This window comes from Rhopilema esculentum, chromosome 7, assembly GCF_057945365.1.
Source record: "Rhopilema esculentum isolate cy_ngs chromosome 7, ASM5794536v1, whole genome shotgun sequence".
NCBI lineage: Eukaryota > Metazoa > Cnidaria > Scyphozoa > Rhizostomeae > Rhizostomatidae > Rhopilema > Rhopilema esculentum.
The window spans coordinates 10,492,134-10,519,423 of NC_142821.1; the positions used below are offsets into that span (position 1 = coordinate 10,492,134).

General features: G+C 37.4%; 2 protein-coding genes across 3 annotated transcripts; one reads left to right on the forward strand and one right to left on the reverse strand.

Moving 5' to 3' along the window:
* The first annotated feature begins 1,168 nt into the window (after positions 1-1,168).
* Positions 1,169-16,050, forward strand: LOC135683276 (proline dehydrogenase 1, mitochondrial). 2 transcript variants are annotated; one of them, XM_065198484.2, is made up of 13 exons: positions 1,169-1,480; positions 3,303-3,508; positions 5,642-5,673; positions 5,956-6,117; positions 7,159-7,223; positions 7,798-7,923; positions 8,905-8,966; positions 9,372-9,456; positions 11,596-11,688; positions 12,025-12,171; positions 13,036-13,307; positions 13,648-13,736; positions 14,397-16,050. In XM_065198484.2, exons 1-13 carry the CDS (start codon positions 1,208-1,210, stop codon positions 14,594-14,596), a joined length of 1,812 nt encoding a protein of 603 aa, XP_065054556.2. In that variant the 5' UTR covers positions 1,169-1,207; the 3' UTR covers positions 14,597-16,050. The 2 variants fall into 2 exon arrangements, with proteins under 2 accessions (XP_065054556.2, XP_065054557.2); XM_065198485.2 differs by lacking the exon at positions 1,169-1,480 and adding an exon at positions 1,546-2,083.
* Positions 13,064-26,234, reverse strand: LOC135683277 (uncharacterized). Its single transcript, XM_065198487.2, has 2 exons — positions 25,295-26,234; positions 13,064-21,418 (listed from the first exon to the last, which is right to left on the reverse strand). Exons 1-2 carry the CDS (start codon positions 25,931-25,933, stop codon positions 20,885-20,887), a joined length of 1,173 nt encoding a protein of 390 aa, XP_065054559.2. The 5' UTR covers positions 25,934-26,234; the 3' UTR covers positions 13,064-20,884.
* Between the last annotated feature and the right edge of the window lie 1,056 nt (positions 26,235-27,290).

Genomic DNA, 27,290 nt, shown 5'->3' on the forward strand with positions numbered 1-27,290 from the left:
GCCCAGCAGAAAACAAAAGACACTTCAAAAAATAAACAAAAGAGACAAAACGAGGTTGGGGGATATTTCCGCACAATATTTTTGATAATGATGTTGCTTTGGATAAGACTGCTATTATTAAGATATAATTCAGAACGGTTCTCTAAGGTTGGGGAGAGAAGGAGGGTTTTAAAAAAACGACCCGGCCTTCAAAATGAACGAAATATTTTTAATTACACTAATAGTCAGTGCCGTCGCTAGCGGCACCAATGGAGGAAGGGAAGGGGGAAAGATTATTGAAAAGTTCTGATCCTGGCGGTACTGGAAGCCTCTGGGAGCAGGGCCGCTGAGAAGAGGAGCAAGGGGGCAAAGTGCCCCAGGGCCTCGAGGTCTGGGGGACCTCGTAAATTAATAAGTCCATTTTAAGAATGGAATTAATGAAACGTAGCAAAGTATGGCTAAAAATAGTAAAACGTTCTAAACGATCGCAAGAAATGACCGCAAGAAATATTCTTAAATGCATTTTAAGATAATCTAAAGGGCGTGATCACGAAAAATTTCTTCCTTCGTCCTTCGGTTTTGCGCCAGTTCCCCCGATCCTCTCGGCGGCTCAGGCCCTGCCTGTGAGATCTGCTCATACAAACTAAGGTTATATTTAAACGTGCTGAGCTGTATGAATAAATGAAATAATATCTTTGCTAAAAACTTGATTTCTATAGTAAAATCAAACAAGTAAAGAAACTCAGGTAAAGAAAATTACAAAACGAAAATCGAAGCAATGATTGACTGACGAGAACAAAAGATTTGATAAATAAAATAAACTGCGCCAAAATGCCACATTCAAAAAATTCATATATTTTAGGCCTCGCCCTATTTTGTCGGCAAATTGGTGACCGGCACTCCCTAAGTGATGGTGTTTTAGCGACGGAATCACCCCTTCTATTTTCGACATAAGAGTAGCCTATACCTTCATTTTATTTAATTGAAAATTTCCTACTCGGCAACCTGACCCTTGAGCACTGCCCATGTCACTGGATTCAGAGGTTCTGGCATCCAGGGTTCCGGACCCAGAGGTCTGGTCCGGCCATTGGATTCGTTGGTCAGACTCAGACCACATCCTGTTTTCTCCCCCGTCGAACCGGTTTTATTGTGACGTCAAGACTGATAACAACGTCCGTGCGCTCCTAGAACACACCTTCAGAATTTTTCAGAGGACAACGTGAGAGGGATGGCCAGCGTTGGAAAATTGCGACTTGCAAATCAGAAGCTTCAGTTAACTCGTGGAATTATAAGGCCGGTTAGCTGCACCATAAGATGCAGGAGTACAACGGTAATTCCTGCAGTTGATCGTAAGTCGCAACCGGCCCTTGCAGGGGATGCTGTTCTCGATTTTGATGATTCGAAACAGGCGTTCAAATCAAAGACAACATGGGAAATTATCAGAGCCCTGACTGTGTTTCGACTCTGCTCCATTGATATGATTGTTAGCAGAAATAAAAAGGTAGTTGTCTTTATGTATTTGAAAATAGTTTGTAAACCTTTTCATAAATTTATTTTTGTTTTGAATTTTTGCAATGTTGCTAGTTATGGTGAACGACATAGATGGCATGTTGTTTGGGTTTGCATGTAATTTATAGGAAAATATCCATTCTCTGACCAAGTAGAGATCATTACAAAAATTAATCGGGTTGTGATTTCAATCGTCAATAAAAAGAAGGAAGATATTCGTGCCCTTTCAAAGGCCAAGATATGGTAAGATACAAGTTCTTATTTTATCATAAGTTGCGCAATTTAAGACTAAGTTACGCAATTTAAGCTGTCATGGACGAAGCGTTTCTCCAGTTAAATACTTATTAAATTAGAAGAATTTTCTATATTTGCCAAAATAATTTGATTGAACATTTTACTACTCAAGGTAATTTTACAGAACCAATTTTATAACAGAAGTGTATATCTTCCTGGTCACGTGTCCTATGTGCGTCATGACAGGCAGGTAGGGTGTTAAAGCGAGAAAGTTCCTGAAAAGTACGAGAAAACGAAGATCGAAGAGTACTATAAAATATGATCTTGCATCAGCCACTAAACTGGCACACTGTTTGTCTATGTATGTAAAGTTTAGCCCTCAATAATATTTATCTTGCTCAGCAATTTATATTGACAACCAAAACTGTGTTCGGCAGTCTTGGTGCGATTATCAACAAAGCCTTTTTCTCGCATGAATCATATGATTATTTTAATTTGAAAGGGTTAACATTCAAGAGAGAGTTATTTTGCACGGTGGTGTAGCTTATTGTCCCGGTGGGTCGTTGGTGATAACATAATAATGCATTCGTTCTAGGTCCAGCGATCAACTGGAATGTGAAAATACCTGTAGAGTTCATTGAATTTCGTGCTATATAACTTAGGCGTCTTATAATTTTATTTTAATGCTGTTTGGTATTCATTAGACATGTATGAGTCTTGACATTAATCTTTAAGGTTTGGCAGGTATTCGATTGAGGTCGTTGTAATACAACAAAGGAAATGTGGTTAAAAATCCTCTTAGATTTGGCATAGATTCACTGTGAAATGCTATCGTAAATCAATATACTATTCAAGTGCAGAAAGATCTAGAATACTGAAGGCGAATTCTGTTCAAAACAGCATGTTTTTCGTAGAAGTAGAGTTTTATATTGAAAAAATACCCCCTTTGTAACAAGCCCACCAAGGTTTCTTCATGGGGGATAGCAGATAAATATGACAGAGAACAAAATATTTGTCCTGGACTGCCAGGGGATGGGTAAAATTTGCAGTTATGTGTGGCAACACTTGGTACCAAATAGATAAATTGTTGTTAAATCTAGAAGATTGACTGGGGACCAAAAATTGAAGCTTGCAGTAAGGGGGGGCAGTGGGGGGGGGTTGGGATATTCTTTGCTGGGGACAGTCTTCACTGTGCGTGTTACAAAGGGTTCACTGTGCGTGTGAAGAATTTTTCTTATCATGTTGGCTTCCCTTGTGTGTGAACCATCTAAATTTAGAATCATTGAAGAACTAATACTTGGGATAAGACATCAAAATTATAAATATACAATGCAGTTTATTCTTTGTTCTTAGTATTTTGCCAGGCATTGTACCTACCTTTTTACCTTAAGCTCTCAGCATACTTAAATTTTTGTAACTCTCCCTTGCAATATCCCACGATATGATCTTAGTCTGCAGCTCTAACTTCATGTCATTATTGTTTCAATTGACCTTCTCGCTGTGATATTTATTATCTGTCAGCTACCGTTTTCTTCAAACTCTATAAATGTGCTTAATGTCAAATTTTGGTTTTCTTGTAGCTTCTCAGTTTTGGCCAAAAAGTCCTTGGCAGAAAATTATTTGAAGTGATAATGAAGGGAACCTTTTATGGACACTTTGTTGCTGGGGAAATGAAAGAAGAGATAAAGCCAAAAATTGATCTAATGGAAAAGTTTGGAGTTGGGGCAATATTGGACTATGCAGTGGAAGCTGATATGCCATCAAGCACTGTTGTGGAGGCTGCAGTGTATGGGTTTAGTTTTCCTTAAAACAACTTGTTTTTAGACTCTGCTTTTTAGACTTTTGTTGTCTTTATATAGCACAACCTTTGCAACAAGGTTTACCATGATATAACAAGTGTAAATTCATTTCAATTGTCCCAGAGGCATTGGAAGCATCTCAAGATTCTGATACCATTTGATGCTGCAAAGCCACTTGACCTTTTCTTAATCCTTATGCTTTATCCTCAAGTCTGAGGGATACCCCTGTCAGATATGCAATTAGTGGGGGGGGGGGAGGCAATATGAAAACATTGCAAATTGAAACATTATGTCTACTTGTGGTATATTGTGCTGGTGTTACACACATGTGCCAAGGATCAATGCCATCCTACATGGATATCCTAACATAAGGGGAATGCCATTTTCAGTTATGCAACAAAGTGACAAACCTAAAGCACACATCACTAAACCATTGTGGTAACTTGCATTGTGTTGATCTAGTGGCTTGTAGTAAGATTAGGAGTTCCCAGTGTCATGTTGCAATGATCAATGCAAGCCTGTGTGGATATAAGGGGAATGCCATTTTCAAATATGCAACAAAGTGACAAACCTTAAGCACAAATCACTAAACCATTGTGGTAACTTGCATTGTGTTGATCTAGTGGCTTGTAGTAAGAGTAGGAGTTCCCAGTGTCATGTTGCAATGATCAATGCAAGCCTGTGTGGATATCCTAACATAAGGGGAATGCCATTTTCAAATATGCAACAAAGTGACAAACCTAAAGCACAAATCACTAAACCATTGTGGTAACTTGCATTGTGTTGATCTAGTGGCTTGTAGTAAGAGTAGGAGTTCCCAGTGTCATGTTGCAATGATCAATGCAAGCCTGTGTGGATATCCTAACATAAGGGGAATGCCATTTTCAAATATGCAACAAAGTGACAAACCTAAAGCACACATCACTAAACCATTGTGGTAACTTGCATTGTGTTGATCTAGTGGCTTGTAGTAAGAGTAGGAGTTCCCAGTGTCATGTTGCAATGATCAATGCAAGCCTGTGTGGATATAAGGGGAATGCCATTTTCAAATATGCAACAAAGTGACAAACCTTAAGCACAAATCACTAAACCATTGTGGTAACTTGCATTGTGTTGATCTAGTGGCTTGTAGTAAGAGTAGGAGTTCCCAGTGTCATGTTGCAATGATCAATGCAAGCCTGTGTGGATATCCTAACATAAGGGGAATGCCATTTTCAAATATGCAACAAAGTGACAAACCTAAAGCACACATCACTAAACCATTGTGGTAACTTGCATTGTGTTGATCTAGTGGCTTGTAGTAAGATTAGGAGTTCCCAGTGTCATGTTGCAATGATCAATGCAAGCCTGTGTGGATATAAGGGGAATGCCATTTTCAAATATGCAACAAAGTGACAAACCTTAAGCACAAATCACTAAACCATTGTGGTAACTTGCATTGTGTTGATCTAGTGGCTTGTAGTAAGAGTAGGAGTTCCCAGTGTCATGTTGCAATGATCAATGCAAGCCTGTGTGGATATCCTAACATAAGGGGAATGCCATTTTCAAATATGCAACAAAGTGACAAACCTAAAGCACACATCACTAAACCATTGTGGTAACTTGCATTGTGTTGATCTAGTGGCTTGTAGTAAGAGTAGGAGTTCCCAGTGTCATATTGCAATGATCAATGCAATCCTGGGGGATGTCCTAACATAAGGGGAATGCCATTTTCAAATATGCAACAAAGTGACAAACCTAAAGCACACATCACTAAACCATTGTGGTAACTTGCATTGTGTTGATCTAGTGGCTTGTAGTAAGAGTAGGAGTTCCCAGTGTCATGTTGCAATGATCAATGCAATCCTGGGGGATGTCCTAACATATCTTTAATCCTTATGGTGGTGGCCATTGGTAATTACCTGTATTGTTTAGTTATGCTCTGATAGGCCTGAGAGTATTTTGACAGCAAATATTATTTTCTTATATTGTTGAGATAATAGGGTTATGACAAGTGCTGTATTCTATCAATAATAGATCCTTCTGTGCAGCATTATTAAATAACATGATTGAAATAATGTTGTGGTCTAATGAAACATCAGTGATTAACATTTATTATAAATTGTCCTGTTCCTTTACAGACCCTCTGTAATGCCAAAAGGTGACCAAACGGGTAAGGAAAATCTGAAAATCTTGGATTTTTTCCTGTTTATTGGTATTTCCTAATTCGAATGTACTTCAACAAAGCCCCTTTTTTTCATGTAACCTACCTCCATTGCTCGCAAACAATAAGGCGTGCAGCTAAAGCATCACTCTTTTGGAACAAGACTTTGTTACTTTTCTGAATAAAAGCAATGATATATGCACCACCAATAACCCTTTAGACATAAATCAGATAGCTCATTGACCAATGTAGCCTAGGTTGAGTCTGACGTGTGTCATACAATGCTTTTAGGTGCTGTTCTGGATATTGCTGATGTAGAGAAACGGTTCAAGTTTCAGAGAAAATTTGCTGACAGAAGAAAGGATCTTTACAGTGCAAGGACATATATTTATGAAGGAGAAGAAAAATGTGACCAGAACAGAGATGTCTTTCTAGATTGCATAAAGACAACAGGTATATATTTGTCAACAGTCTTAGTTTGACTATTCGTTAATAATATCTTCTTTCTTATGAGTTATTTTCATTAAATCATGAATATCAGTACAGTTGCATCCTTGATTAAAGGGCCTCTCCAGCCAAAAAAAAAAATTTTTTTTATTGACTAACAAGTTAGCATCTGGTGCGTGTATTATGGCAAAGTCGTTGTTTTTGCAAAATTCCAATTAGTTTAGAAGTTATAAGGCTTTAAAGTTGCACCTTTCCGAGAAAAAAACGACAAAAGCCGAATCAGTTTTGTGACATTCTGATGTCACAGTGTGTGGCTCTCGTCCGTAATGAATTTCGTATATCTTCCACCGAATCCCGAAGGAGTCATGGTCATGCGTTGATAACTGCATCTAAATCTACAGCAGGAGTTCTTTAGGATCGAAAAATATTAAATGTTTACAATCATTCTAAGTTTGCGGGTCGGAATGTGTCTATGATGTGTCACGACTTTGTTTTGATCACCTGTGTAGGCCCACAAAGCTATGGCTTCCTGTTCCAGCTCTTCCCTCGCGTATAATTAATCGAAATTGACACTTCAGTTGTTCTCCAGAAACGATGAACAACTAATGGCTTCAGAACTGATGTCTGAAATGCTCAAACTAAAAGCCGGTGGAACAGAACTGAGAGCACCAACAATTGCAGTGTTCAATTTGCGAATCGCCGTCGTTCGATTCGGTTTGAGGCGAGACTAACGAAATACACTGTGACGTCAAAATTGCGTCACAGTGTCACCAAACCGAAACATTTTTGTCGGTTAATTCAATTCAATTATCGAAATGCAAGAGCTTATATCTCACAAACTGTAAAAAATATCGAAAAACAAAGAACGAATTCGTGATCAGCAGGTTAAACACCTTTAGATTAGCTAATAAAATGCAAGTGCAAAATTTGGCTGGAGAGGCCCTTCAAGTTGTACCCCCAGATTGCTTGGACTTTCCTTTGGATGTTCCTAGTACCTTCTTTTAGTCAAAAGTAGATTTATGTTTGACCTTTGTAATGTTTCTTCAGGCAAAACAAGTCATAATGGTTTTGCTGCTATCAAAATTACTGCTCTTGGGCGACCTCACTTGTTGGTATGTATCTTTTATAAGTGCCCATCAGTTTAGTATACGTAACAGAGCTCATCAGTCATTGAATCAATGAGGCGCGTTAGTATGCCCATTGAAAGAAAGCAAGATACATTTCTGACAGTTAATGGTATGTCTGGAGCCTATCTGTTGACTCTAGGTGATTTCAGAATAAGCCAGGTACTGGGCTCCCCTTGCTGATTCTTAAGAATAACTTTTTTCAACTTCTTGCTCTTGTTTCTGTAAATTATTCTTTTCATAGCACTACGCCCCAATTGGAAGGTCTATCAAATGTTGCAAAAAAATTTGTATTACAGCAATGTTACAGTTCTCCAGCAATGTTTCCAGTGGAAGATGATAGACACTGGATTGCAGTCCCATAATTTTAGAAGGCGGTTGCTTATAACTAGGAACAATGCTTGGATCCCCCAGAATCTGTTATGTATTTTCCAATAAATTTTTTATTTTCCTCCAAGGTGCTTTTCTACCAAACTTCCATCCAGTGTGCTTCTCAGACTTTGTTTGGATTGGTGTATAATATGCATTTTTTTGTATGCATTTTCTCTGTGTCTTTTTTTAGCTCCGGCTGTCAGAAATTTTGAACCAAACAACGTATTTCTTTGATAAACTTGCAAGCAAGTCTGGTTTTCTAAACGAGAGATCTATTGCCAACAGCACATTTTATAAAGGATTGCAGGACCTTGGGGTAGGTATTTGATGCTTGCGCTTGACCTGTAATCCGCTGGTGATTTCATAATTGCGTTCAGTGGCGGAAATTATGGGGATTTGGGGGGCTCGGCCCCCCCCCAATCAGCGAAATCGTCGGAAAATTCGGGCTTTCGTCGGATAATTGACAACCGTTTAACGTGTCGAAATTACTCCAAATTGTGTATTTAATTTCAATTCCGTAAAGGTCGGCCAAAATTTCTATCGGATTCTTCTGAACAAAAGTTATTTTCAAATGTATTTCTCACTGACGAAAACAAGATAAAATGCATAAAATGAACGTACGACTTGTCAAAAGTGTAATCGGTCGACTTATTGTATCATATATCGTCTTAGATGAGGTATCAATCTTGATATCAAAAATCATAAATGGATTGTTCTTCTTGCTACTTAATTATGGCGTGGTCAGCAAAGATTTCTAAAGAGTCCCGTCAAAAAATCAACTATTTTTATCAAAATGTGCAGTTTCTTTGAAATTATACATGGTCCGTGATGTTATCTTGTCGGAATATCGTAGGCCTGGGCCCCCCCCCCCCCCCCCAATGAAAGCCTGAGTTTCCGCAGCTGATTGCGTCTATTAATTTTTCTCAGATTTGAAGGTCCTTGCCATCTTATTACCAAATCCCTTCCCCCAAAGAATGTTAATAGACCAGGGCAATATCATGCAAGTCAAAATTGAAATTCCCATCTCCTACATCGTTTGGTATTAATCTAACATTGTCCAAAGGGGGAGAAAGGGATGACTCAATCTACCCTTGAAAAGTTGTCAGTGACTTTTTGCAGGGATTTAAGCTATTGGAGAAGGTTAAAAAGTGTTATTTTTGCATATGCCAAGATCTTAATAGCCAAATATAACTATGACATCAATCTTGTAATAACGCCAGCCTGTTTTAAATGTCATTGACAAAGGGAGATAGGGAGATGACATGAATTAAATAGGGAAATGAACTTCTTTCTGTAGATTGACATGTCAGAATCAGAGGCAGCGAAAATTTTTGATTTAATTGATGAAAACAAATCTGGGTAAGTTGGGTTGCTATTTGTTTTGATAAATTTCGCTAATGGCGTTTTAGATAGAAGCTACCTATAGTTCAAATTCACACTAGCAATATAGATGTTTACCCTGAGCCCACATCAAGTCACAAACTTGCTCCCAATTTTTCTTTCAATTCGTTGCTGTAAAGTACGTTACAAATACATTCTTTATAAAGAATATTGCACCTTTTGATGAGAGAATCTTTCAGATATGATACATATCCAGATCAGTTAAGCAATGCAATATGGCTCAAGTATTTTCCTGCTTTATTCATTGTGATTTCTCAACTAGAAACAAATTGTAACATACATTAAAAATAATGAAGTATTCGGTACAACCTACTGCGTTTTTCCAACATGGCTCTCTCTTAATTATCTGCCTTGCTTATTCAGCCATATTGATGTGATAGAGTGGCATAATTTCCTGACACCACAGTTGCAGCTGAGCAAACTGTTCAGAGCTAAACCGAAAACAGTGGTAAGTATTTAGACTATCAAGTTGCAAACCTGCAATTCATGTTGTTAGTTTTCGTAGCTACAATTAGATTCACTTTGCTTAATGTCATACTACCAGTTACAGCCACATAAACTCTAGTCCCAAGTACTCGAAACTGTTCAATTTAGCTCCGTTTACAGTCACACTCTGCTTACTGTCACAGCTTCATCTTGAGATACATTAAATGATTCTATTGTATCTCAAGTTTTAGTATCTCAACTTTTTTCCTTTGCATGCATAAATGTAAACATATATGCTTTTGTTTCTTAAGAAGCTGCAGCTTGAAATCCTAAATAACTCTTTCAATAAGAATTATATAAATCGATAGCCTTACTACTAAATATTTAAAAGCGAATAAGCTGAGTTTAAAGAGAAGATCTCCAACAGTTTACTGTTGTTGTCAAAAAAGACTTGGTCATTATTTTTTTAAATTTGGTTGTTTCAATTTCATGCTATCTTTTCTTTGATCAGTTCATATTCCAATTTTTATGTTTTCACGAAATTTACTGTAGACTCTTCGCTAAGGGCTTGAAGTCTTATCAATGAATGAATCTTTGACTTTCAATAGACTTAATGAAAAACTTAGGTTCATAGGCGAATCTACTGCTCAGAATCTACTCATTAGATTCTCATTTGAAGTATTTAACCCATTATGGCCAAAACCCTACTTTCATATACGTCTGTTTTTAGCTGGAATACCGGGAAAGCTGAACTTTTTGGCTGTACAAAACTTAAACAAATGGCTCACGCTATTTTATCATCAAACGCTATTTTATCATCAAACGTCAAAATGCTTTGCACCATTGAAAAAATACCAAAATTTTAAACCATGGTTAGATTTTTTTTACTCTGAGGAGGCTGTAGATTAAGTGCTCTCAATGTATTGCAAAATTTCCTCGTGCAACCTTAAAGAATTGTGAATAATGAAACCGTAGATGGAAGTATGTTGGGGGCTGTATTTTTATAAAGTATAGTTGAAAAACCATCGATGCAACCTGAATGTGACCTTCAGTTTGCTCTTCCATCTTTGAAAACCACGGAACATACAATCTTCCATATGCATATTTGATTGCTAAGGCATTTGAAGCATCGAGTACCTTGAACGTAACATCAGTATCTTTTCCAGTTTGGTAATAGTGAGTGAAAGACGGACGGACAGGATTTAGTTCTGGTATTCCAGTCTGCCAATAATTTAGGTACATCCCGATTGTTCTTAATCGTTACGTCATTTTACACAAACTTCTAACTCTCAACCATCTGTCAATCATTATTAGCCAATAAATAACCATGTGAGTGAATAGCATGCACTGATTGGTCTATCCTTGATTGAAGTAAATATACGGTCTTTTCTCGTAAGTCGAAGTTTTAAGTCGAACTTTCCCGATTTTTGCCCGAATTTTCTCGTTTTCCATAAATTTCCCAAAAGTTTAATTAATAGGAATTTCAATTAAGAACATAAAATAGTTAATGCAATGTATTTTAACTCAAAATATATATATATAATTTAGATATAATTATCTATATTTAAGTTATTCATATATGCTCTTAAGTTGTATATTAAGAAACAAAAAAAATTTTCCAATGCCCGAATTTTTTATTTCCGAGTATTTTCTTGAAATTACCAAGCTGTTGGAAATACTGGGGGGCTGGTGTGACATCCCCCACACCCAAGTAGCTACGCCCCTACATTTCTAGTACTCAAATGTATTACCTTTTGTTGTTGTTTGATAAGTGATGCTGGCCGAATAGAGAAAATACCACCAAATTTTCCTGAAAACTAATAACACAGTATTAACATATGCGTATCTCTTTTTCATCCGACATTTGCTCAAGCTGAATGTCACTTTAGTTGAAGACATATTGATGCTAGCTGGCTGACAAATTTTAGCAACTACTTAACAATGATCTTACAAATTCCATTTTCTTGCCTGTATTTTATAATGACCCCTGTTTGCCATGCAGGCAGGGTGTTTCGTGAATTGTTTTTGGTTCTGCTTATTCCTGTGCTATTTTTCACCCCCATATGAATTTCCATATGCTTCAAGGTATGAAAAGTGCATGTATATTAATGGAACTGCCCCTTGTTTTTCCTCCTCTGACAGTATAATTTTTATTTTGAAGGGTGATGCTAGCACACCACTGTTGACCACACTGACAGATGCAGAACTGCAAGAGATGCACAACCTGCAAGATAGGCTGATGCAGATTGCAGAGGTAGCATTGTTTTCTAAGCTTCGATTTTAGGCAGTTTTCTATGCCTCTATTACCCATGTGGGGCAAGCTTTTCATTTGGCAAATTCCAGAAGATTTTGTCTCCTTTGCATGAGAAGGAGAAACAAGGACAAAGTTTGGAGAAACAGAATAAACTGGAATTATAGAAACAGTAAGCATGAAATGGTAAAAATTATGTACAAAATTTTGAATTTATTTAAGTAGAGGCTACTTGTATTTTCAACTTGATTTTTCTTTAGGAATGGAAATTATTTCAACAAACAGTTTTATGTGCCTTTTCTGCGAACCATTTTTCTAAACTTCTATTATCTTTTGTAGCTTGCAAAGGAAAGAGGTGTAACTCTGATGATTGATGCCGAGCAAAGCTACTTTCAGCCTGCAATTAGTCGATTAACTCTTGACTGCCAAAGGACTTTAAATAAAGAGAGGCCCGTTGTTTTCAACACCTACCAATGTTACTTGAAGGTAAGAAATATTGCCATTTGTCGATAATGGTTCGCTGATTCTCCTTTTTCCAGTTAGAGGAATACGATGTACCGCTTTTAAATTTTTCCTGAAACTTAATTAGAGATTTATAAGATTAAGTGTAATTATGTTAGTATTTATAAATGTGACTTGTTGTGATAACGATACTCTATGATATGTGATGTGATTGGTCCACGTTTTTTATGCTATTGACTAGGCCTAGAGTGTATGGTTGATGTAGTTTCGTGAATCTTCGAATAAGTGTCTGGAGCTTAATTAATTTTTCTGGCTTTTTACTAGACAATTATTGGAGGGTGGCATCATTCGAAAGGGGTCTTGCGGAATTTGCGATTGAGCATATATATAATGTATTGAACTCTTTTTTCATTTACCTATTTTATGGAATCCAATTAAAAATATATTTTGAAAAACGCTATAGACATTAACAGGATTGTGAAAACAATACATGATGTAGAAGATAAATTGTTTTTAACTTTTTGATTCAAACCTACCGTATGCACTCTCCATAGAAGTTTAACGTCGACTTCAAAGTCTTTTACTTTAGGGGGTGCTTATTTGAAGGGGGCGCTTAATTAAGCCTTTTTGTTGTTATGTGTGACGTAGAATAGCCTATGGCCAGCAATAAAGCATTAAGGCGATGTCTATAGTAATAGCATTACTGGATTAACAGTCAGGTAAAACTACATGGTTATCTTTGTTTTAGCTACATCTAATTATCAGCTTATGAATGTGAAACAATAGGTTAATGTATATTTAACCATTTTATGTGCTCAAATCTAACGGGTGGATAAGTAGTACTAGTAAACCGAGTTACAGATTGAGTTTCAATTATTGCATTCTTAGGGTGCTCAAGATACAGTTTTGGTTGACCTTGAACTGGCCAAGCGTGAGAATTTCTATTTTGGTGCAAAATTGGTACGAGGTGCATACATGGAGCAAGAGAGAGCCAGGGCGGCCACAGTTGGGTATGATGATCCAATCCACCCCAATTACGAGGCGACAAACAACTCCTATAATACGGTAATTGACTGTATTATGAAGGCGGTGGCTGAAAGGGGAGCTAGTGTGATGATAGCTTCGCATAACGAAGAGTCAGTCAGGTTAACAGTTGACAAGTAAGTTACTCTGATGTTTAAAAACTTGTAGTTTGTAGTCTTCCCTCGCTTCGTAGTGTGCAGTTTGCCTCTCTTTTTCTATGAAGTTTTTCCATTTTCGATCAGAGAAAAGGCCAAACTGATAGATATATTCGGGAATGTCCATATCTCTAAGCATTTAATTATTTCTCGTATCTAGAGCAACAATGCAGTATGTTAGCCTACCTTTCTCTTGGCACTTTGTGCTCTTCAGCCTTAAGTGTGAATTTGTACCAACGGATATTTAGCATAATGTCAGTAGTGCCCCTAAAGTAGAGGCAGGGCCTTAGTTTTATCTAATATTGTGATGCTATTTCTCTAGAATGAAGAAGTACGCTATCGAACCGACGGCTGGAAAGGTGTTCTTTGGACAGTTGTTAGGAATGTGTGATGGAATTTCGTACGCCCTCGGTGAGTACTCCTTATCCCTAGCTGGGATTATTTGTCGACAGAATTAGGAGTTGGGCTGCCCTGTTTTATAACATTTGCTTGCGGGGCTTATTTAATTTTGTCGTGATGTTATTGCTAGAAGTGTCTCTTGTACCAGCTCAAAGTGAGTTGTGCTGTATGTCTAGAGTTATATATGCTATATATATTTTTGAAAAGAGTTGTAGTGGTCTTCTCAGCTTCCAGTCTCACCATGACGCAACTCTATTAAGCCCACCTCCTTTTGAAATATAAATTTGAAATAAACTCCCCTGTTAAGTATGTCTCTTCGTTTTATTTTAATTTATGGACTTTTCAATTGACTTTGATGATTCAGAAAAGATTTGGACATAATTTTTGACTGAGTTTTCATTGAAACATGATATATAACCATTATATTAGCTCGGTTTTAACATGCTACCCTCTTTAAACGTTTGCAATTATTAATAACTACAGAATAAACGTACTAGAAGGTTTTTTTAACCCTTGTATTGGATTCTTAATAAGCCCCCTTGCAAGTAAGCGTCCGTCTGGATCCTCAAAAGTTATGTAAACCCCCTAGGACTTAATGGAGCTTTTACGGTATCTTCTGTCCTGTTCAGTATCCCCTTATAGTCCAATGGCTAAAAGTCTCATTTTTTGCAGGCCAAGCCGGGTTCTCAGCCTACAAATACGTCCCGTATGGCCCAGTTATTGAAGTGCTACCGTACCTTTCCCGTCGTGCAGTGGAAAACCGCGGGCTGTTGCGCGGGATTGTAAAGGAGAGGCAAATGTTATGGGATGAATTGAAACGCCGCGTTCGTGAAGGTGACCTGAAGCACAACCCGTATTTGTTTGTAAGATAGCGCATTTATGTACGATTGCTCTAGTATTTCGCATTTAACGCAGTCATGTTGTGAAAATGGCAGCTTGAATCGTAAATTGCCTTGCTGGCCTAGATTGTGTAACGTATATGTAATTAATTGTGGTTAAGTCAGGGCAGTTAGCTGAAAGAGCTAAAAGATTTTGCGAATTTCATTTGGGTGTGGCGCCAGTAGGAAAATATTTTTAAAATAAGCAAATCTTAGTTGAGCTTTATGCTATTGTTTAGAGGTTGGGTTTCAACTATGGCTAAAAAAGATAATGGAGGACCAGATTGATGTCCTTATTCTCCATGGGCCTTAAAGCATAAAGAAATTAAGATGGCCCTTTTTGAAAAAATTGCTTGTCTTTCTAAGTTTTATATTGAAGCGGAGGTTTCATCGTCATATGATGGGCTCTTTGGACTTTTTCTGCAATAAAGGACATCTGTTAATTTGTATCCTCGAATCTCTGTGACTTTAGATCAGGCTATGAACATTCCTACCACCTCCCCCCCCCCCCGCCCCAATCTCCCGTTCACCGCATGTATGCCTATTGTTTCAATAGATTTTCGTTAACTTTGATTTTTTTATTGTATTCACTATTTATTCTGCCTTGGATATATTTATCTAATATTCAATATTGCCTGGCTGGCTGTTTCTCGACCGTTTACTTTAGACTGTTATTATTTTTTAATCGTCCACTAGTGAATCGCTGTATCGGTTTTTAATCTATTATATGTATATAGTCATTAAATAAACATACTTTTTGTATCATTCAATTTCTTAGGAATGTTATTGCATTCTTTGCGTCACATATATAACATGAAATATTTCATATCGGTAGCTTATAGGTAACTTACCGTTCGATGCCTTAGGGTTTTTTTCATTATTGAAATAATTGCTTTCCAATTGCTCGCTTTTCTTCAAAGACAGGGATGAAGTTCCTCGGGGTGAAAAGGGGGCTTGATCCAGCAAATAATTGTTAGCATTATGAACTTCTCCTACTTTCCCTGGCAAAAATAGTTGGAACTTTTCAAGGAAAGGTGATATTTTCTCTTTCATTGGAAAAATAACTTTCCCTCCTCCCCAAATTCAATGTTGAATGCATGATTTGAGGAGAAATGATAGAAATACAAATCCAACAATGATTCAGGGAAAAGGGGGGACTCGAATATACAAGGGCAACTTTAAGTAGAAAATTGCAAAATTTCCATTATGTCTCAACATTTTTGTACTTGATTGTCGATTTTACAGGACAGGCTCTTTCATATGTTTTTATGTTATTTGCCGGCTGCCAATGTTTTGCGTTATTATTTATGATCTAACTGGGGGCAGGTACCTCGTTTTTCGTTGAATTTACGTTATAAGTATTTGTATCGCTCTTGATAAACGCAAATAATTTGTTTCTCGAAAAGAGATTGTTGTAATGTAATATGAGTTGGATCATTGTTAATGAACTGTGTTGTCTTTGGTATTGTTGCTAATGCCTGTTTCAAAGGTTTTTTGGGATCCTTCATTTGCGAGCCAGCTTGAGGATTGGAAAGACTGGATTCTAAGGTTATTAAGTACGACGAAAAAAAATTATTCTCATCATAGGGAAGCCACTCTTGTTACACAAGTAGAGGCAGAGTTTTCAAACTTATTCATTTTTGGGAAAAGTTAAAGTTTTGCCCAAAAAGAATAACGTCAGATATATTGGTAAATGTTATTCATATCCAAGGGCACCGCCTAGGAGTGTACTCATATATAGTATTAGGAAACTGGTAAGTTTGATTTATTTAGGTGCGTCAGTTGTACTATTATATTTTTGGGTTCGCGAAATCTAGACTTTTTGGGTCTTGGATATGACAAAGTTAAGACAGAGAAAAATTGCAAACTTTTTGTGCAGAGGGAAGAAGCATTACTTTTTGGATCAATTTTAATGCTAGAAATTATTTTTTTGGGTTGATGGTTTGTACCCCAACCTGAGCACACCCATTCTACATATTCATAGTTACCCTCTGTTGGGGGGGGGGCACCAGAACCAAACTAAATAAGAGACTGGACAGAATCGAGAGAAGTTCTTTGTCGGCTTCATTCAATACTCTTCATAAAGACGGGCAAGGTTTCCGGGAATGGAGATCATCAGTCATTTTGACGAAGAAAAGACGACCCGGAAAAGATTGACGGTTTTATTAAACAAGCTTTGCATAACTTTTCTACCAATAAATTATAAGTATTCTGCAGACACAAAAACATTCAGACCCGTTTCATTTCTACACAGTCACCAGCCTTATACCAATTTTTGCTCAAACATGCACTAGAAAGTAGACAGTAATGAAAAAATCTTTTCGTAAAACAACCTACATTGTTTGCCGTAATTTTCATGTTACACCGACAAATAACTCTAATCTTCCTCCACCATCGCCCATTCTTCAGTCGAAATTCTTTTTGAGTTCATGTCATATTCAGGTAGCTGCTACTGTCTTGCGCAACCCGAAGCCCTTCTACGAGCAATGATGGGTAGTTGGCTGAGCATCCTTGTAAGGATACACGGAAGGTCCTGCGTCCTTAGTTTCCAACATTTACGAAGATTGTAGTTATCAAATCCAGCTATAATGACTGAAAGATTACCAGAAGACGATGATATAAAGACAAACAGTTACATTTTAGACTGCGATGATTCGTGAATGAAATTAATGATATACAACGTTTCATTATGATAGTGCGTTCATTCGTGATAATTTTGGCAGCAACTTCTTTCAACAACTCTAGAGATTCTTCTCTTACAAAAACAAGAAGGTCCTTACGTAGGCGCTTATACACAGGGTGACAAACTAAACAAATTTATCAAGCAGCTTGGACATTTATGATGACCGACAGTTGCTAACATTTACAGCTCAGTATATGGCAATATGGCAATCAATTTAAGTAATTTAAAGGGTCAAAAGAGTTTGAAACCATGAAAAGCACCTAAATCATTTGAAGTTAGATAACAAGATTGAATTTTAACTTTACCTTAGAAGAGATTTCAAATTTTCCGAAAAGTGCACTTTCAAAAGTGAAATGATCGTTGGAAAATGAAATGCCTGATGTTTAGCGGAATCTTTGGCCACATAGAAAAGATAAATTCTTTAAAACTTACAATATGCACATCTTGATTTGTAAAATAGTAGAGAAAAGGAACAGAGACACTAAATTGACAATTTGATAAGATAGGAAATCATGATCAATTCTTAGACGTAACCATGTTGAAAGTTAGGGCAAAGAAGGGGTAGGAGTGCAGCAGAATAGATCAGAAGGTAGTGTGTGTGTGTGTAGAGATGCAAGGTACCCAGTGGATAACGGTACTGAAAGCATTTTTAATTTGGGTATTTTCTAGCTAGCCCATTCACAGGAAAGGAAAGCCCTACAGGTAAAAAAGTAAAAAAAGGCAAAACGATAGATGTACATGGTTAGGGTAGTGCCAGTCCGTGATGCCAGTGATATTTAATCTTCGTCACAGGATAAGAGGAGGGCTTTGAATGGCTGGTATTTCATATGCCATACAGCTGGAGTTGCAATCTTCGATTTGAAAACTTTTTAAGATTCCCGTTATGTTACCTTCACTACGCTACGGCTAGGGGGGTGGGGTGGGGGGTATCAGCAATGCAACCTCCTATTCGCACAGCTGTGGCAACAACAAAGTTCCATGTACATGTCTTCCCTATGAATCAAATACGTAATCAGGCACCGCGGAGCGTTGAGAAAAGTGGGGGGTCTAAAAAAAGTGGGGGGGGGCTAAAACAGTATAAAAAGAGGCTTTTCTGGTAGTTTGATACTTAATATCTAATTCCGTCTTAATATGGCTAAAGCGCCCCCAGCCCCCCCTCCCTGCTCCGCGGTGCCTGGTAATGCTGTCTTTCCTAGTCCATAATGTTTGTATTCTAGTAATAAAACGGAATCCAATAAAATCAAATTAAATAACTTTTTGTTGGTAAGTGCAGCACGACAACAAGCATAAAAAAACTGAGCTATTTCCCAGTGCGGTTATTGATATTAACACTAGAGTCAACCAATCTAAAAACAAACATTCTTACAAAAGGCATTCAAATAAATCAATTAACATATAATTCATCTCAAATTTTTAAATTCATAAATCTAATAAATAATAAAATCGTATCAATTGAAAAGTGTGTAAGCTGAAATTAAGAAAAGCATATATGATCTAAATAAACGAGACCAATGTCCAATATGTTTCAAGAAATTAGAAAATACACATTGTTTTTAAAGGAAACTTATTTAACAGCTAGCAGTTGCCAGCTTCTTGAATTTTTCTACCCAAATTCTTTCATAAATCGTTTTTATTTTAAAGTAAAAAGGAGAACCTGGTATATAAGTCGATTTGGAAAGTCATGTATAAGCCATTTGAGGTAGCATGTGGGCACGTGATGGGGTGAGCAATACAAAACAGACATCTATAATCGTATGAAAAGCCAGGTTTAGCTATGGTAGCAACTTCTGGGTTTCATAACAATTAAGAGGTCTATCATGAAGATGTTCGTATAAAGGAGTGTATATGCAATGTGCAAAATAAACCATGGATGATTCGTATCTGTTTTAATGTGCATTTCTAACATTACTGTAAGTTTATTGGTATAATGTGGTATGGGTATAAGGTAGGTATGCATACCTTATGCAAGGTATGGGCCTCGCATAAGGTATCAATAGCAAACAATTCATAGAAAGTCAAATTGATCATTCAAAATGTCCCGCAGACGTTAGCCTATAGAGTTGGCCTCGACAGTATGTGAATTAAACATAGCACTGATGTGGAAGATACAGAAACCTCATAGGCCATAAAAGCGGAGAAGGGGGGGACGACTGGAGGTTGAATTCCCTAAAAGTACATTTAACCAGCAACACTTCAATTCTGCAATTAGCTCTGGGCATCTTGAAACTTTTTTACTTACGTCCCCTCCAAATGTTAAGGACAAGCAAATTTACGTTTACTTCTACCCCTGTGTTCACGAGACTGGATAGTTGAATCGGCAAAACCTACTGGCCTAAGCCTAAAAGAAAATACACGTACCTCCATTATGAGCTTAAGACAAAATATTATTGTTCACATTTTATGCTTGGTAATATCGGAAATGCTTGATAAGGTATTTAATAGACAGCTCTGGATATGGAAACCAGGATGTTATTCAATCGACAGGTTTCGGGAGCTTAATGAACTTAAAGGGTCAATTCTGGTAAAAATAATAGTTTTGTGGCCACCAAACCACCATCTTGTCAAAGATTGGTGGAATAATTAGCTTTCACTTCAAAGACAAAACTTCGAAGTTTAAAATTTCGTCGAAAATTCTGACATTTCCACTTGTTTGTTACGGATTAACATGAAAGAAGATTGAACAAGCAATGTCTTAGATATGTCATATCTACTGTTGATTACAAATTACCCGCAATGCAATGAGCAAGAATTAAACTAGTTTAATCCAAATATCAAACACACAAAAAGCCCGCTTAGGTTATCCATGATTTCTCTAAACGCAAACACGTTTAATTTTAGGTTGTGTCAACTATTTTAATTAACTGGCAAACATTTGGCTTTCTAGAGACAATTTACTCATACCGATACCAACTACAATTTATAAGAATCGCAACATACGGTTATTCTTGTTAGCAAAATGGCTGAAATTGAAGGAGCATAACAAAAACCGCGGGAGGCACTAGGCCCAGGTCTTTGCAGTGCGATTGATTCCAACGATAACCCAAACACTAACTTGAGACAAAAGAGAATTTCCATTTCATCTCGATATCCATGTATGGGCCTAGCAAGTCCAATTCTTGAACCTTTAGTCATTGTTATTGAAACTTAGTTGTTTCTTGCAAGTTTTATCACAGCTGCGTTTTACTGTCTGCTACAGACATTTCAATAAGCGCAATGACGTAATAATTTGCATAAAAGCCTGTGTTAATCTAATCGATAGTGTATGCACGTGTGGTTTCTGGTATGCATGAAAAGACAGCTTCGCCTTAAAGTTTGACTGCGTCTTCCGCGTAGCATAGCCGTTTCCTCCGTAGCAGCATAACGTAATTAAGGGTAAACTGATGGCGGAAGAAAGTAAAATGGTGGAAAATGATAATTTTGGCAGTGAACTTCACATTTGAAAGAAGCAGCACTGTATTCCAAACAAAAATCTGACTGTCACAACAAGGACTTCAAAATGAGTCTTCCTCGCAGTGTCTGCAGCAGAGCAGATGGGCGTAAATCGCACATGAAAGTCTAGATACATCGCTTCAATTATAACTTATGCCACAGCTTAGCATTCAAACAGTGTCCACAGATTGCTCATACAGCCGACCAACGTCGTTTCCAACTTTATCATACCCAACAACCACCCAATCATCCTTCTCGATGTTTAATACCAACCAGTCTTCCATGCTTACATTTAACGACATTTCTAGATTAGCATTAGTTGCGACCTCCTCTAAATGTCTAATTATTACTTTTTTGCCTTTGCCAACATCACACACAATCGAATTTTGTTCGACTACTTGAATGGGAGCCTCTTCTTCATGCTCGTCCTCGATCATCATTTCACATTCCGGATCCGTCTGTACAATCTGGACAAGATCCTCCTCTTCAACTGGTTCCAAATCTCTTCTTAAAGCCTCTAATTCTTCAGCTTCATCGATATCTTCTAACGACTTCTCCTCTTCGGACAGACTTTCATGTGCCTCCAGCTTTTCTCCATCAACCTCCTCTTGCTGTTCGGAACCATTATTGCTGAACTTTACTTCAATTATTGTTCCTGGCTTTGTAACAGTGATTCTCGCATCGTCTGACTCGCCTTTTTCGGCCTAAAATTCAATATTTTAACTTGAATGTTCGCAGATGTAAATGGAAAATGCTAATTTGTTACAGAGACGAACAAGCAAAAGTCATTTCATAGTTGAGGCAACCCTCCATCCTGGGGTTACAGAGCATGCGTAAAAACGATCGAGTTCGATGCGCATGCTCTTTGACTCCAGAACGGAGAGATGCCTTTTCATCAAAAAAACTTTTCTTGTTCGTCTCCCTAACAATAACATGATCTTATAACTGTATCTATGATAATATAACATGATACTTTGGCATATCCAATGAATAAAGTTTTATTTTGCCACAAATCTCAAAGAAAAAATTTCCAACTTCTAAATCCAAAACTGTTGATGAAAGTGAGAGTGATTGACGAAAGTGAAGAGATTGACAAAAAAGAAGAGAGTCACTTGTAATGCTGACTCACTGCAGTTTCCTTTATTTTAAAAACCCAGTAACCTGCATAATCCGAGGCCTCAACTCTACAGCCCGAAGACATTAAAAAAACTATCCTACACAACAGTCTACTTTAAAAGCTCAAAGAAGCAAAATCAAAGGGCAACTTTAACACAGTAGCCGAGACTACAAAAATGAATAGAAGGTTTAGCGCTGGCATTCAACGACCCAAGTACAAAACTGTATGTGAATCCAATGAGCGGATTTGCAAAATGGGTTTATGCATCGACCTTAGCCGATAGCACGCGATGATTTGATATAAATTTGCACTTTTTTATTTCTAATGAAAGCACTGGTTCCGTCAATTCTCTTATTCTGAGAACGCCCAGCGATGAAAAACACAACTTTTCCCATGGATCATACTCTCTTTCACTTCTTATACAGTTAAGAAGAAATATGGCCTAACTAATTTAATTCAGCCAGATTCTAAATTGAGGTCGTCTCGCTTAGGCCAACAGGCTGATTCTTTGAAAGCCTTCTTCAGTGAAATAAAAACATCAGGTTGGGTGTGGGTATCTAATTTCTTTAACCTTGTCTTTCGGACCACAACTGTTTGTGAGTTGTGAGATATGAGCAACGTTTAACAAAAGACCAAGAAAGAAATACTTGCAATAATTTGACCAGGCATGCATTCAAGCAGAAATGGGCCATTAAATTCCCTGGCGTTGCGTAGCTAGAAAACCTGAGTTGGGTGCACGCGTACAGGTAAAAATTTCGGGAATACCCAACTAAGCCGTTCAAACGCCATTACATTTCACCAAATTTGTAGGGTAGCAGCTTGTTGTAGAAGAATTGAGAGGGCCTCCGTTGAAGGGATGTAAAGCAATGACATAAATGAGGAGACGTGGAATATATGTGACGGAATAGAAATAAAATAGTCAAAAACAAAGCGTAGCGTTTGCAGATTTTGTTCAGTGGTTTCTTTCCCTCCATAAGACAATGAACTCATCCAGGAGGGTAGCAGACACATCTTTACTAAACCATATGAACATAAAGAACCCTTGCGGAGAAACAAGACCTAAAATCCGCGTTGAATGCAAACTCAGTGAATAAAATTTTGCCTTAATACTCTTCCAGTGGCTGCTAAATCTTAAATTATTCTGTTGAAGAGATGCCATAATCGCCTTAGCTGTTGGTGGAATGCTAGTAATGCTAATGCACATACTGTTGTTCACGAGAGGACTCCTAACTACTTATGCCATTCTTTTAAGATTTTCCTTCAATAGCCCTTGGCTTCTCTCGACTACCATCCAGATCGATAACGCTTTAGGTGTCGGTTTGGCAATAAAAAGTAAAAGTTTGGCTAAAAAAGCAACAAACACCGCAAGAAGCTCACTGGTGGAGATAATAATAATCCTTCTCATGAAAATGCAAACGCATCTTGGATTTAGTCAAATGATTGTTTTTGAAGAATCTTCCTAGCCATCTTATTCTTAAAGAATTGTAACAGCACTGTTTGGGGATTAAGATCTTGAATAATTAGGTTTTAGTGACAGTATTTAGATAAATATGGAAAACTTTTAATGAATTATTTATAGCACTATTTAACATGGCTTGAATAAGGTTTTTTGTTATGTGTTTGTTCATGCCTTGCTGGGGATGAGGTATCAAACCTAGAAATTTGTTTATTCCAAAAGGTAAAAAAGAGGTTGTAATACATTTTAAGGAAGATTTAGGCAATTTCACAACACTTTGTGCACCTATTAGCAGTCCCTCCTCAAGCTTTAGACCACTTGAGGTTTCATATCAATTGCTAAAAATTAATGTTATATATATATCTAAGAATTTCAAAGTTGTGTGGCTGAAATATAAGACTTGTTATAATAATCAATAATTTTTTTTCGCTGCATCTCAGACTTCTAAAAATATAACTCAAACAATTCTAAGGTTAGTATGCAGAAAATTGGTGTACAATTTAAGGATCAATTCTGAGACTAAATCTTCATGAACAGGGGCAGACACTTGGTCAAATATTGGGGGTAAGGCTATTGTTTTAATAAGATGACAAATACATTTCCCCATTGTTTTAGAACAAAAGCTTTGGGGGACAATGCCCTTGCTCCCCCCCAAGGTGTCCAACACTGCAACTAAATATGACTGAGCCATCACAAGTTCATGGGCATAAATAGGGGTAGTTGCTGGGTGAGATTGCCCCCTTTTGAGTTAAGCTACCCCTTTTACTGGGTATATCTGATAGACTGTCATCAAAATTCATGAAATTGAAGGAATTTTGACTATATATGGTCTCAAATCATCAAAACTTCTATGATTTCAAATATGACCAAGATATGACCCAAATATGAAGTCAGTGGCTGTTTTAAGGCAAGGCCATGGCACCAGGCCCCAGGCTTATGATAGCCAAAGGGGGCCCCACACCTAAGAAAAAAGATAGAAATTGTAAAGAACAAAGGCCCTGCAGATGTTTTTGGCCCCAGCCCCTGCATTCCATAAAAACACCACTATATGAAGTGCGTGACTGTAGCTCAACAAGTTTAAATTGTAAAATCACCCCTTAAATCACTCCAGGGCCCTCAATCACCTGAGTTTAATATATGTGGTATGCAGTTTCTAGGTGCAATTATGCTCTACCATACTGTGCAATTAAACAAATATTTGTAGCCATAGTAATGGAATTCTGCCTTCTACTTGGACCCTTGACATACGTATTCAAAGGAAAATAAAAATGGATTGACCCAAAACATTCACCACACCCATGCTGAGGAATCAAATAACCTGAAAAGTAACTTTTAGAACACCAGGTCATGAAAAACAAGCTATTTGATCTCAGTATACTTTCAATAGGCTGGAATTGGCTTGAATGTTCATGGAAATTCCAAATGAGGGGAGGGCTTCTACTGAGATTGCTAAAACAAAAAAGTAGGCTAAACAGCAGCCTTGCTTTTTCCTAGATAGGTTCCTTCTAACTTTCAACACAATTTTATCGAACAATGGTGAGGGTGTGAAAAAAGTTAGAAATGTTTGAGCTTTGGAGCTAAAGGTTGTATTTCATCCTTTCACTGCCGTTTTCATATCTTTACCTATAAACTTTCGCAATATTTGATGAAAGCCAATCTCCAAAAATGTTTCATTCATTTTAATTTTATTATTCGCATTACTGAGAGGAAACATTAACTTGATAAATTTGTTCTGATCTGACAAAAGCTAGGTTTTGTGTAGAAATATCAATTTCAAGAGCAAATAAAACCGCGAGGCTATCAAACAGTGATATTCCAACCACGTTGTAAGCGATATGAGGGTAACTTTTGGGCAGTATTTTAGTAGTTAAAACATACATCTATAAAGTGCTTCGATTGGCAAACATATTAAGAAACCGGTTTTCAAACCCGTTAAAGTCACGTCAAAAAGAAAATCTAATTTAGGCCAATTTACATTTTAGAGTAAAACAGATGTATTCAAAATACCTGAAGAATCTTTTCTTCTTCTGCTTGATCCTGTATCTTATTTGGCGTTGATTCAAATTCTGGTTTTTTAAGTGTTTTTCGTCTGCTCTCGAAGGTCGATATCAAATTGTCCTTACCACTTGAAATGCTTTGGTTTGGTGTCCTATCGACATTTTCTAACAACCCAGACATTCTCCATTCGTCAGCCTCTGAATTTTCGCATTCATCTCGTCCAATATTGCTCCCAACTGATCGCGATAACTCGACCGACTCCGGCTTCAAGCTGTCACCATCTTCCATGTTATGAATCCCTGACCCACGTGGATCGTGCTCTATCGACAAAGTCCTCACAAGTACGTTACCCTCCGGATCTTTCACGAGTTTCCCTTTCTTCTTTTTGCTTGATAATTTTAGTTTAAATTTCCTCTTTTTTTTCTTTTCGCCACTCGCTGAGGCGTAGCTGTAAGTTGACTCGTTCTCGTAGGCCGATACATCTGTGCGCTCCGAAATGGCCTCCGAAATGTACGACCTCGAATCTTCTTCTTGGTGTTTATTAACGGCCTCAGTCGATTCTCCCTGCTTCATTTGATCTAAATCGCTAGTACTTTTTGATTTCTTACTGCTCGTAAGTTTCTTCAATTTCTTCCTTATGCTTGGCATCTTGAATGACAACTTATAGACTCTCTTGTCAAATGTACACTTTCAAAACAACACTTCACTACACCGGCCTTCTCCTTGTGTATGGGCGTATCTCCAATCAATCATGGAGAACGGTATTAAACCACATTGGATCTTATTGTTTGCGACCTTCCATCTGGAACATCTGCATTGCTAGCATGTTTGTGTTTTGATGGATAATGATTGCTTGACGTGTTAAGCAACAAAGGATGCAAATTACTTTGTTGTCTGTAATTTCATGAAATCTAATCTAAACACAATATAACAGAAACTTTTATTGTGTCGAACGTCTTCAACCATAGCAAAAAGCAAGCAATACATTTTTCGAGCATACGCTAACAGTATTCAGACTTGTTAACAACAATTTACATCTCTAGCTTTTTTGATATTTTCTCATGTAAGGTGAGACTGGCGGCAGATTATTGTGAGTAAGTGACGGGTGTCGTGTGCCTAAAAAGTTGGCACAGGGGCTGTATGTCCCCTCAATTTTTCAGTAAAGTAATAGCCAAGGTTTCTACTTCGTGACCCATTTGGATATTGTATTGGGCAATAACATCATGCCGGTGTCTTTCAATTGAAGCAATTTCACCTTCAATGAACAGTGGCATTCCTACGGGGGGCAGGGGAAGCCATGGCCCCTCCAGAATTTTTCTTTGCCCCTTGTTTGCCCCCCCCCCGCCAGTTTTTTTCAGAAGTTTCTATTAAAAATTCAATGTTTTCTTCCAAAGCTGTTCAATCGTTTTTGCGATCTTTGTTGCATTTATTTTAGAAGCTAGGGGCCCTGATAAGCACTTTGGTTTGAAACCGAGGTGAATATTAATGGAATTTTGGCTCCTTTCTGTAGTTACCAAGAAAAAATCATTCTTGACAAGCATTTAAATTCTATATTTATTATATGTTATCAGGATATTTATTATATGTTATTATATGATGCACCTCTCTTGGGTGGGGTGCGCAAGGTAAGCCCAAACCAAGATTCTCCGTATCCCATTGAAATCCCTTTTCACTCTGGAACCCACTGTAGGGACAAGCCAATACCATCCCAGTATACCTTGGCAATCTTCTATTGCTTATCGAATTTCTATGATTTTAAATTCTGTGAAACAGAATGATTTGCCTGATCCCATGGAGATTGGGTATAAGACATAACTACTATGGAAAAATTTTGCCAATCAAATTTACAAAGCTATTAGCCTTTTATTTTTAGAAGTATAGTTCTTCTGTAGAAATTCTAATGTTCATGTATTAGTGTTAAACAGATAAAACTCCGTGGAGTAACGTACCAAAGTTACCTTTAGTTGAATAACAAAGGGTCCCGAACCATTAGAGGCCCCCAGCA

Bases quoted from the DNA above. Each gene is read 5' to 3' on its own strand.
- LOC135683277 (XM_065198487.2), bottom strand. From the start codon at position 25,933: ATGCCAAGCATAAGGAAGAAATTGAAGAAACTTACGAGCAGTAAGAAA. The intron at 21,419-25,294 runs GTATTTTGAATA...ATTGAATTTTAG, and splicing joins AAGAAGAAAAGATTCTTCAG to GCCGAAAAAGGCGAGTCAGA.
- LOC135683276 (XM_065198484.2), top strand. From the start codon at position 1,208: ATGGCCAGCGTTGGAAAATTGCGACTTGCAAATCAGAAGCTTCAGTTA. The intron at 3,509-5,641 runs GTATGGGTTTAG...GTTCCTTTACAG, and splicing joins ACTGTTGTGGAGGCTGCAGT to ACCCTCTGTAATGCCAAAAG. The intron at 9,457-11,595 runs GTAAGTATTTAG...TTTATTTTGAAG, and splicing joins GAGCTAAACCGAAAACAGTG to GGTGATGCTAGCACACCACT.